General features: G+C 35.6%; 1 protein-coding gene and 1 pseudogene across 1 annotated transcript in view; one reads left to right on the top strand and one right to left on the bottom strand.

Annotated features, from left to right (window-relative positions):
- Positions 1-12,199, top strand: part of Usp9x (ubiquitin specific peptidase 9 X-linked) — a 136,719-nt gene that overhangs the window by 49,638 nt on the left and 74,882 nt on the right. Inside the window, 4 exon segments of the mRNA XM_032889660.1 lie at positions 3,224-3,477; positions 5,884-6,029; positions 7,941-8,020; positions 11,802-11,914. Coding sequence (XP_032745551.1) covers positions 3,382-3,477; positions 5,884-6,029; positions 7,941-8,020; positions 11,802-11,914 — 435 coding nt within the window. The 5' untranslated portion in view covers positions 3,224-3,381.
- LOC116888386 lies at positions 35-464 on the bottom strand (annotated as a pseudogene).

Genomic DNA, 12,199 nt, shown 5'->3' with positions numbered 1-12,199 from the left:
AATGAGGCAATTTATTAGCCCAGCATCCTTTGTTCTAATGCTTCTTGTTGGCAGTTGCCACCTGTCCGGCGATCCTATCCAGATCTCTGTCCCTGAGGTGTTAGCTTGCGCCCCATCTTGGTCCTTTTCCACCATTTTCAGCCTCCAGGGCTTGGGAGGACCGGGCCACACTCTTAGAGCCTCTACTGAAGTGGCTGGGCCTGACACTTCTCTGCCGTCCTCCATAGATCTTGGTCATGGAACCAACCCCACCACCAATGGAGGTAACAGGTGCGTGCTGGGAAGCAGCTCGTTGTGTAAAATCCGTTTCTCTCATCATATGGGGGCAAACTCTTTATGTTTGGCCAGCTTGACTGTGTCCACCCATTCGGGGACTTTCAGCTTCCCAGACTTTTTGAGGAAGGCTGCCAGAACTCTGACGAACTCCTGCTGGTTAACATCTTTTACAGTAACTCCAGGCATCGTGCTGCCAGCCAGGGGAAAGGGGTTGTTTTGTTTTTTTGTTTGTTTGTTTGATTAGTTTTTTTTTTTTACCTGCTGGTGATGTTTTACTGAGGAAACTGCCCACAGAGCTTCTGATGTCACCATTCTTAAAAGTCATTTTTAATTTAAAATTCTTCAGTTTGACAATAATCACTGGTTGGTTTTGAAAATAATGCATAGAAAGGATGCTAACATTCACTAAAGCTTCAAGTACTGTAATCGTGTATATAGGACTTGACAAACCTTAATATGGATTCCAGGAGGTCTGAATAAGATTATTTAGTTAATTATCAAGAATTTCTAAGTGAACACATTTCAGTTGCTATAAGGAATTTCAAATGCAGGGTGCAGGTCTGTTGCAGTGACTTCTAGGAAGTTATCCTTAGAAACTAGTCCTAGATAGATATAGTGACTTAGTTACAAAATATATGAAGAGAATTTTAAGTAGTATTGAGAATAGAATATGAACATAACGTTGACATGGGAATATAACAGTACTTGAACATCTTCATTTTCAGTTTCTGAATTGATTGGTTGTGAAGTTGTCTAGAACTGGCATCACATTTAGAACCTTGTTCTTAATGTTGGGAACCAATAAGAATTCAGAATGATGACTTCATATACTGATAATTATGGGAGTATTGGGGGCTAGGACAATGAAATATTTTATTCTTGAAGAAAGATTAAATTCAAAAATTGCTTAGAGGGACCAGTGAGATAATTCATCAGATAAAGGTCCCTGCCATCAAACCTGACAACCGAAGTTCAGTCTCCATGACCTACATGAGTCTTAGCAAATTGCTACCTGAGCTTTGTTTGTGTACCTTAGCATCTCATACCTCCACCCAAGAAAATTAAAATGTAATTTTTTTTTATTTCTTTGAGACAGGGTTTCTCTGTGCAGCCCTGACTGTCCTGTAACTTACTCTGTAGTCAAGGCTGGTCTCGAGCTCAAGAGATCTGCCTGCCTCTGCCTCCTGAGTTCTGGGATTAAAGGCATGTACTACCACCACCAGAAAACTTTAAAAAATTTTAAATAAAATTGCTTAGAGATATTTGCATTCTCGACTATGGACTAAACTGTTAAATTATAAATGTACTGTCTTGGGCTGGAGAGATGGCTTAGAGGTTAAGAGCATTTAAGGTCTGCTCATCCAGAGGTCCTGAGTTCAATTCCCAGCAACCACATGGTAGGTAGCTCACAACAATCTATAGTGGGATCTGATGTCCCCTTTGGCACGAGGTATACATGCAAGTAGAACAGTCATACACACAAAATAAATATACCTAAAAAATTAAAAAATGTGCTGTCTTTCCAACTTTGCAGCATGACCTTTCATCTCCTCGTTGAATAATAATTTTTATAAATTTTTGTATGTGGATGCTGGAGGTTGATATTGACTTATCTTTCTCACTTTGTACCTTATTTTTTTAATAAAAAAAGGTTTTAATTATTTTAATAATAATACTTTTTAATTTTAAAAATTATGTGCCTGGGTGTTTTATCTGCATGTTTTGTCTGTAGTATAAGAGCTCCAAATATGTTTTATATGCCATGCTGAACTTAAATGGCTTAAGCCAGGTTATGAGTAGAAATTTTGCAAAATGCTTCTAGCAGTCTCTCTACGAACCAGTGAGTAAGAACCTTGACTGGCTTAGGTGCAATTTCAATTTTAGAGTACATGGGCTGTTCTGGGGAACGTGAGAGTGGTGAAAATTAGACCTAAATACAGATAACAACCCAGTTTCTCAATCTAGTGGCACATTAGACTCATTCACAGGAAGTTGGTTGGTTTGGTTTTTATATAGGCCTGATTGTACCTAATGAGGAATCTGGACATCAGCACTATTAAAAGTACCTCTTGAAAAAGACCAGGAGTACTTTTACTTTTACTCTTGAAGACCAAAAGGAAAACTCAGTGGTACAATAATTGGAATTAAAGTTTGCTTTGTATTCTGTACTTTTGTTAGATTACAAAGAATGCTTGCTACTAAGTGATTGGGACCTGTTGCCTTGAGAGGGCTTCAGGAGTGCTTGTAATGAAAACCTTATCAAAAGTGGAATGCTACAATTACTTGATGAATTCAGTTAAAACTGAGAGTAGTGGGTTACAGTTTACTTCTTTAAAAGAAAAATTCTTTCAAAAGGGTGTGATGAGGTTTGAGGTCTTTTTGGTTTGGGAATAAGGATGGGATATAAATAATAAGTGTAGATTTCTTACAATTATGGAATTTAAAATTCAAGGTCTAGGTGTTGATGCTTGTTTTCTGTTTTAGGTGTGTGTCTGTGTCGTGTGTGTTGGAGAACTTGTTGTTGTCTTTGTTAGATGAGTAGTGTGTCTTAAAATTGACAAGTCAGTTTGTGCTTTATGTCCTGAGTATGCATGCTTTTGCAAAAAACTTAAGGCATTAGCCAGTTAAGGTCAGTTTGCCTCATTCCACGATTTAACAAGTGGCAACTAACTTCTTGATACACTTGCCTTTGAAGTTCCAGAGGAAAATTGAAATTACTTGATATAGCTAAACTTGTATGGGTTTTGTGGTATAATGGCTGCCATACTACCATTATTAGTTTAAGTTGAACGTAGTAATGAAGCTTTAGCTTTTCACTTTTTACCTGTCATTTATATAGCCATACTCTCTTGACTTGATTCACTGGTGATATTAAACTTGAATAGTTTTTTTAGTTCATGTTCATTATATCTAAAATAAAATACTCTCTTTTCTCTTTTACTTGTAGGTTATGCAATGGTCTCTGCAAGATGTTTTATTCTTGAATTGGAACCTTTTAAGACTGACAAATGCTGGTACTTTGTCTTCTATAAGTGGACTATAATTTCTTTTCTTAAGACAACTACATAAGCAGACAAAATTGCAAAGATCTGCCCTGTGTCGAGTATGACAGCCACGACTCGTGGCTCTCCAGTTGGAGGGAATGACAACCAGGGCCAAGCTCCTGATGGACAGTCTCAGCCCCCCCTCCAACAGAATCAGGTAAGAAATTAAAGATCTAGTTAAAGTCACATTGCTATGTCTCCTAAACTCTTGAGTGCTAAAGAAGGAAATGTGCTAGAAAGAATTGTCAAGTAATCATAAAAGGAATGTTTTAAAAAAAGTAAATACAAGTTTTCAGTAGCCAAAAACCATAGGTGCTGAAAGCAACATTTTTTTTTCAGATGACTTAGATTATCAGTATTCAATAAAATGAACAAATTAAGCTTGGTGTCAATTCTGGGAGAAACCATTGCATGATTTAGTGTAGCCTATGGGACCAAGTAAATTATAATTCCATTTTGTGTGCCATATACATAAAATCATTAAGATTTATTTATTTACTATTCCGCCATTGCAGGTTATCTATTCTATCATTACTCTCATCCGACTTTTTCCCCCTCTGACTTCCCTTCCTTTCCCAGTTGAGAGAAATGAGCAAGCCAGATACCCTCACTCAAATGTGGCAACTTTGTTAATTTATTTTCTCTTACAATTCTCATTTAAGACATAAAATGGTCATAGAAGTTGGGATCATAAATTTGAAGGCCGGTATTCAAGTTTCTTTAATCATAGTCAACGGGCTGTTGGATACTTATTTTTAAACCAGGAGCTAGTAGTTCATCTTTCTCGTGTCTTTTCTGCTAACCTGCATTGTACATGGACTCTAACCTCTTGTGCAATGTTTATGGTTCAGTGAAAAAATATCCTAGTTGTTAACATTACACTCATTTTGAGATTAGTTCTCTCACTATGCAGCTTTGGCTGGCCTGGAACCCTTTATGTAAACCAGACTGGCCTCAATCTCAGATCTCATGTCTCTGTCTCCCAAATGCTGAGATTAAAAGCATATGTTAACTTTTATTTTAAAATCTACTTGATCTTTTTAGAGGTTTTAGGTTTGTGACATTAATATTTTTTGTCTGTTGGGTATTATATATGCACAATGTATTAAGATGGCTGGTAATTTTAAAACAAAAGAAAAAAAGCAAATTATACTCTTGCTTTTAGAATCACTCTGTTTACCTTAGAATTTCTCATTCTTATTGTTATTCTTTAATGTTAGTGTTTTAAGTACTTCATAAAATCTGATACTGTTGGATCACAAAGGAACAACCAAAGCTTTAATCAGAGCCCAAGTTAGTTAGGGCTTAATTTTTTAGTTTGGTTTTCCTTCTCATTATTTTTAAATATATGTGTGTGTATATCTGGGTATGGGTATGTGCACATAAGTGCAGGTTGCGGTACAGAGAGGTTGGTGTAAGATCTCCCTGGAGCTGGTATGAAAGGTGATTGTGAACTGCCTTGTCCAGGTCCCAGGAATTGAACTCTGTTCCTCTGGAACAGCAGTACACTCTCTTAACTGCTGAGTAATCCCTCCAGCCCAGCACTCAGTTTCTCATAAGCTTTGCATATATTTACTTAAAAAGAAAATAGAAATAACAACACAAGCGAGTCAGTTCTCTGTACTGACTGTATGCGTTCTGGGTATTTAATTCAAGGTATCAGACTCAGCAGCAAGTGTCTTCCTTACTCATTAAGCCATCTTGTTACAGCCCATAAAGGGAATTTCTTAATCAAAATTTTAACTTTAAAATCTGTACATATAGAAGAAATTTTAAGTCATAAAAATCACTAACAAGTGGCATGAATATTCCTCAGATGTGATATCTGAGAAGGATCTGGATTATAATTTGGCAACCTGTGCCAATAGCTTTAAAAGTAATTATCTATACTGTTGTAGTTATATTTCTAGTATCCTAAAGAAAAAAATGTTTTTTGCAAGAAGATTTATACTTGCCATTTATTCATGTTATTTTAATTTATGTAATGCTGAAGAATTTGAATACGTAGATATTGAATGATAAAGGACAAATATAGTTCCAGTTTTATTAAATTTATGCATACATGGCCAGTTTTTATTTAGCTCATAAAAAGATCACAAGGGGTTAATTAAAATGTCATCACTGGTGTTTTATTTGTTGGTGTGGTGTTATATAGATGTTTACAGTTATCTATTACAGTTATCAGTTACAGTCAGTGTTTTCTGTAAGAATGGGAATACATGGGACAGTGTTTTATTGGTTGTTTAAAACAGGCTTCTAAAGTTACATGCTTCAGATAGCTTTTGTGTGGGGTTTCTAGCTCTTGAATTCTTTGCCTGGCAACTTAGCTGTTTGGTAACTGAGGTGTTCTCCATTTTAAGTGTGAAAGTTTACCAACAGGTTGCTAGTCTGTCTTGGAAGTTCAGCATAAACTTTGAAAGGAGAACATATTAAGTCATAAGCTTTCAATGATAGCCTTGTAGAATTTTGTTACTAATGTTTTTTTAAAATAATGCTAATATATTAGTGTTTGTGTGTGTGTGTTAATAGAAACTTATATCTGTAATGTTATATTTTAATCAAGACTTCATCGCCTGATTCATCCAATGAAAATTCCCCTGCAACTCCTCCTGATGAGCAAGGCCAAGGTGATGCTCCTCCCCAGATTGAAGATGAGGAACCTGCATTTCCACACACTGACCTGGCAAAGTTAGATGATATGATCAACAGGTCAGTTGGTTTTGTTTCTAATTTATGTAATATATAAGAAAAGCAAGGTTGGTTTTTTTATAGCATTATGTGTGGTGGGTAACACAAAGACAATGAAGAGGAACCTTTTGCCTTGATTTTCCCATCATAGTCACTGCCAAGTACTTTTCAACCCATGGTTCTTTATGGGTCTAATGAAAAGGAGCAAGAACATTAGTAAGTTTTTTATATATATATATATATATATAGTTTGCCTTTTTAAGAGTCGATGAAGGGGTTGGGGATTTAGCTCAGTGGTAGAGCGCTAAGGCCATGGGTTCGGTCCCTAGCTCTGAAAAAAAAATTAAAAAAAAAAAAAGAGTCAATGAAGCTTCTTTACAATTGGCATGGTCTTGACTGACTTTAATAATGTAGGGTGGCTCTGAAGCAAATCCAAGCTATAAGGAGTTTCTTAGCCTGCCCTTCATGATGTTCTGTAGAGTAAGAAAAGTTTGTAAAGAACCAAGAAGAATATATAAAAAACCAAAAAACAAAAAACAAACAAACAAAAAACAACTCCATCTGAGCATCATCCTCACTGGGCAGTGTGAGTTCAACAAAAGGGCCACTCAAAAACTGGACACTGGAGTGATGGCTCAGCCATTAAGAGTGCTTGCTGCTTTTCCAGAGGACCTGGGTTTAATTCCTGGTACCTACATGGCATCATACATATAAATTAATTAAAAATGAGAATATTTTTAAAAGAATAATGAAAATACACTTTCTTATAGGTACTTTGCTTTAATTTTTGGTATATTTTTACTTTAAAGTCAAAACCAGTACATGCACAGGGAAATAAAAAGCCTTTGCATTAAAATAAAACTGAGTTGGTTATAGGGTCCCACATCATTAATCTCAACAATCGGTAGGAGTAGGCAGATTTCTGAGTTCAAGGCCAGCCTGGTTTACATAGTGAATTCTAGGACAGCCAGAGCCACGTAGTGAGGCTTGGTCTGGAAAAAACACGCAAACAAATGTCTGATTTTCTTAGTAATAAGTGTGCATTGCTAAGTATCGAACTATGTTGTGTTATATACAGTAAATAGATCGCTTCTCTCTCTGACCCCTCCCTCATAACCCCCAGCTTTATTCCCGTTTTCACGTATTCCAACCAAAATTTTTTAATAATTAGGAGTATATTTTTCATATATTTCTGTTATGTATTATTGATTTTTCTACACATAAAAATTTTACTCTAATTTTGTAACTTGTTTGAAATATTCTTCCAATTGACTCATTTTCAAAGTAACATTTAAGAGAACATAATATGCTTCTAGTAGCAGCCTATGTATATTAATCACATGCAATGAACTATTGAAAGTATATATTTATAACAATCCTTGATTGTTCTCAGATGACATAACAGTTGCATTGTTACATTTCAGATTTGTCTGGTGGTTGGTAAAATATGCAGATTAGATACCAGGCTGCATAAAAACAATTCTTGATGGAAAAAGAAGACAAAGAATGTTTATAAATAAATAATGGGTAGTTATTTGTTTCTAATTGGTCGTTAGAAAAAGTTGACAGATTATCAAGCATAAATCAGTTTTGGCCTCCAGCAGTTTTTGTTGTTTTCAGGAAGTTCAAGACTTTTAAAATCTGAACCTGAAAGCTCTTTTCCGTGGAAGTTTTTCTATAACAGGCCTCTGTAATTTTAAATGATATTTTCATTGTAGTTTTATATTACTATTTAAAATTTTGCTTGTAGAGACAAATAAATGATAATTGTAAAAAAACTCCAGCCAGCACCAATGTTTTTGTATCTAATGCTATTTTAGTTAATATTTAATATTTTCATAGCGAGATAAATAATTGTAATTAGTAATTGACTGTAGTACCTCTTTCATTAAGTGTATAACCAGTAAGCCTCTTTATTTTATAAATTCCTAGGCCTCGCTGGGTCGTTCCAGTTTTGCCGAAAGGGGAATTGGAAGTGCTTTTAGAAGCTGCTATTGATCTTAGTAAGAAAGGTATGTCTTGGTGTGATGCTTTTCTAAATGCATGCTGCTAAATAGATTTTCACTGTATTCTTGAAAACTTCATTTTCCTGTTAAAACAAAGTGTTTAAGTAAGTATATATTAAGCTTACAAATAGAGGATTGTCCTTTTTAAAAGAATGCGAGCTCAAGAGTGGTAGATATAAAATGTATATGTATTCATATGTCTATAAAGAGTAAGCCCTTTGTTTAGATTTGCAATCAGCCAATGATTTAAAACATTTCTGTTATGGGAATTCCATAATGTACACAAAGGTTTTACAATTAAATAATCCGTAGGTGATGCCTAGTACAAATATCACTCAGGTTTAAGTAGTTGCAGAAGTGGGAAGGGGATAGTGAGTATCCAAAGGGATTTCTGATCTTGAGATGAGTCATGTGTAAACCTATAAATTACTTAAGCTTTCCTGAAGCAAAGGTACATGACGCCTAATCTATGATTCTTTGAATGAAGATGACTATTTTGTTGATTTTTTTTTTCAATTTATGTATTCATTGTGGTTTGGGGTGGGATACATAACAATCAAGAACTTGCAAGAGTTGATTCTTTTCCATCCACCCTGTAGGTCCCTGGGAGCCAAATGTGTTTATAGACTGAGCCATATGGCCAGCCCAGTAATGTGTTTCTTAAATAAAACTACCTTTTAAAAAGTTATAAAATATGTAATTTTTTTCTCTAAAAGAAAAAAGACTTGTAAAGTTGTTCTGTGATTAAAAGATACACTAAAAACCCAATAAAAGGAATCTGATACTCAGTTGTCCAGAAGTAAAATGTTAACGTTGAAATTGAACAATTTCATTAAATTACTCTTGTCTATTTCTGGTGCTGTAGAATTCTCTTAGTAGAGGGCTATGGCTATGGTGTCAGTTCATTTTTTTAAGGCACTGGAACTGTTTTGTTTTATATTTTGAGACAGGGATTCTCTAAGTAGCCTTGGCTGTTCCTGAACTCCAGTTCTGTCTCTGCCACCTGAACGTTGGTATAAAGGTGTATGCCAGTACTGCCCTGGCTAATAAGGCACTGGAAATTAAAACGGAGCAGTATTTAATTTTATGAAATATTTTGTATTATCTTTTTATTATTGTGAAAAGTAACAAATAATCAGCTTGTAAAATTAGCTTATAAACAGAAAATACTTATTTTGGCTCATAATTTTCAAGATTTCATAATTTGGGCCAAGGCAAAGTGTGAATAGAGCAAAGAGGCTCACCTTTTAGTATCTTAAGAAGCAAAAGAGAAAGATTCAGAGTCTTTTGGGAGCAAATCAGTGTTGAGGACAAACCACTACTTTTTTCAGTTTTTTAAAAAAGATTTATTTATTATATATGAGCACACTGTGGCGGTCTTCAGACACACCAGAAGAGGGCATCAGATCTCATTACACATGGTTGCGAGCCACCATGTGGTTGCTGGGAATTGAACTCAGGACCTCTGGAAGAGCAGTCAGTGCTCTTAACCGCTGAGTCATCAGTCTAGCCGGTCAGGTTCTTTATTGCTAGATTCTGCCTCTTAGAGGATTCAGCAAGTCTCCATATCACCACAGAGTGGTGACCAAACCTTTAGAGGACAATTAACCAAAACATACCACCACAGCTGTGTTATAACTGACAATAAGCGATTTATATTAGTTATTGTCAAAAATCAACCTCTTTTATATAGTACCATGCTTGGGTTTGTGGCATTCCCTGGCAAGGAGATTTTTATCTCACATTAGTTATTCCTCCTTTGTTTAAAGAATGTTTATGGGGTTGGGGATTTAGCTCAGCGGTAGGGCGCTTGCCTAGCGAGAGCAAGGCCCTGGGTTCGGTCCCCAGCTTCGAAAAAAAGAAAAAAAAATGTTTATTATGCCTTATCAATCTCAAAACACGATAAAATAAGTTATTCAGATGTTTGATATTTTCCATAATTTAAATGAGCATTGCTAGTTAGAGTGTAAGCATTAACTGTGTAATAAAAACACAGTATTTCAGTTAATTCCATTGGCATTCAGTGGCTTATATACCTTGTTCATATTTATTTTTAGCACTCATTTATTTTTCATAAGGCTCAGTTTAATGTCACCCATATTGTACAATTAAAATACTTTTTGTACAAATTGAGATGTTAAAGACATTTTGTATTTGATGACACTTGGCTCTGTTGTCCTTTTTTAAAAAAAATCAGATGAGATAAGCAAGTATATAAAAGTGTAGGGTTGACAGGATGACCCGATGATCGGAATTCAATTCCTAGAATCCACTTAAAGGTGGAAGAAGTCAACTAATTTCACAGTTGTCCTCTGATTTCCATATGTACTCCATAGCACCCATCTTCCCAGATCATACATGCATGCATGAACACATATAAATAATGCAGTTTTAAAAAGAAGATAAAATAGGTCCTTGGCTTGGAAGAAGAAAGATGTGTATAGAAAATAAAAAGACAAAACAATTCATTGTACTTGGTCATTTGGAGAGTAGTAAAAATATGAATGGGTGCTAAGTATATAGTTTATGAACTAATATTTAAAAAATAATTATGAAATGTAAAATTTAAGGCTTATTTTCAGAACAAGATGGTATTATAAAACACTTAGTTTCTGTCACATGATACCATCATTTTGGGTTTAAGATAATAGCGTCATAATTTGTAGCATTTTCAGTTTTTATTTTTACTTCATTAATGATCAAACCTAAGATCTTGTACATGTTAAGAGTAGCTGCTTTCGGGCTGGAGAGATGGCTTAGTGGTTAAGAGCATTGACTGCTCTTCCAGAGGTCCTGAGTTCAAATCCCAGCAACCACATGGTGGCTCACAACCATCTGTAATGAGATCTGATGCCCTCTTCTGGTGTGTCTGAAAACAGCTACAGTGTACTTATATATAAGAAATAAATCTTGAAAAAAAAAAAAAAGAGTAGTTGCTTTCACAGTAAGCTATATCCCCAGTCCTGAGTTATTAATATTATCACATTAAATGTACTTTTGCATAATTATTTTAAAATTTTATTTGGGGTGGGAGGGCTGAGGAAATAGCCAAACAGTTAATTTATAGATGCTCGCTCCTCTTGGAAAAGAAACCCAGGTTTAGTTCCTAGCACCCATGACTGGTGGCCTGCAACTACCTGTAATACTAGCTCCTGGGAATCAAGATACCATCTCTTTGAACACCTGCACTCAACATGATATAAACTCAGGCTGTTACATACACATTGAAATTTTTCTTTTTTTTTTAGCTTGTATTTTTTTAATTTATATTTCAAATATTATTCCCTTTCCTGGTTTCCTGTCCATAAATACCCTACCCCCTTCTAGGAGGTCACTCTCCCTCCCCAACCACCCACCCCGTCCCACTTCCCTGCCCTGAAATTCCCTTACACTGGGGTATCAAGCCTTGGCAGGACCAAGGGCTTCTCCTCCCATTGGTGCCCAACAAGGCCATCCTCTGCTTCATATGCAGCTGGAGCCCAGGCAGGGTCAGTCCATGTATAGTCTTTTGGGTAGTGGTTTATTTCCTGGGAGCTCTGGTTGGTTGGTATTGTTGTTCTTATGGGGTTGCAAACCCCTTCAGCTCTTTCAATCCTTAAATTTTTCTTTACAGAGTAATTCTGAGTTACGTTTCTTTTCTGACATACAGAAACTTTGAAATATTTCACTGTGAGCATTTTTCCCCAGATGTGCTCTGGAACTGCAAGCTTGTTATCTGGGTTTCTGATTACTTCTGATGTCTTTCATCATATAGTTGAGCATAATTATTTTTTCTCCCCTTTCTTAGGCCTTGATGTCAAAAGTGAAGCATGTCAGAGATTTTTCCGAGATGGGCTAACAATTTCATTCACAAAAATCCTTACAGATGAAGCAGTGAGTGGCTGGAAGTTTGAAATTCATGTGAGTTTTCCATTTGACATTTAAAAAGCAGATTATATAGTGATCCATTAGATGGGAAGAACAAGTATGTGTGTGTTTGTGTATGATATATTCGGTCTATTAGAGGATAAAATGTAACAAAGTAATTTCAGATTAGTTCATCTCTTTCCAGGCAGCATGAGCCTTTAAAATTAGCATGAGATTTTAGAATTAAAAATACTTGGTTTAATCTTTCTTCCTGGTTCTCCAGTGCCTTGGAACCTTAGGCAGGTTGCTACATTTTATTGAAAATCTGATGCTATCAAT

Source organism: Rattus rattus, chromosome X (genome assembly GCF_011064425.1).
Source record: "Rattus rattus isolate New Zealand chromosome X, Rrattus_CSIRO_v1, whole genome shotgun sequence".
Classification (NCBI taxonomy): Eukaryota; Metazoa; Chordata; class Mammalia; order Rodentia; family Muridae; genus Rattus; species Rattus rattus.
This window is presented reverse-complemented; position numbering and strand designations above follow the sequence as displayed.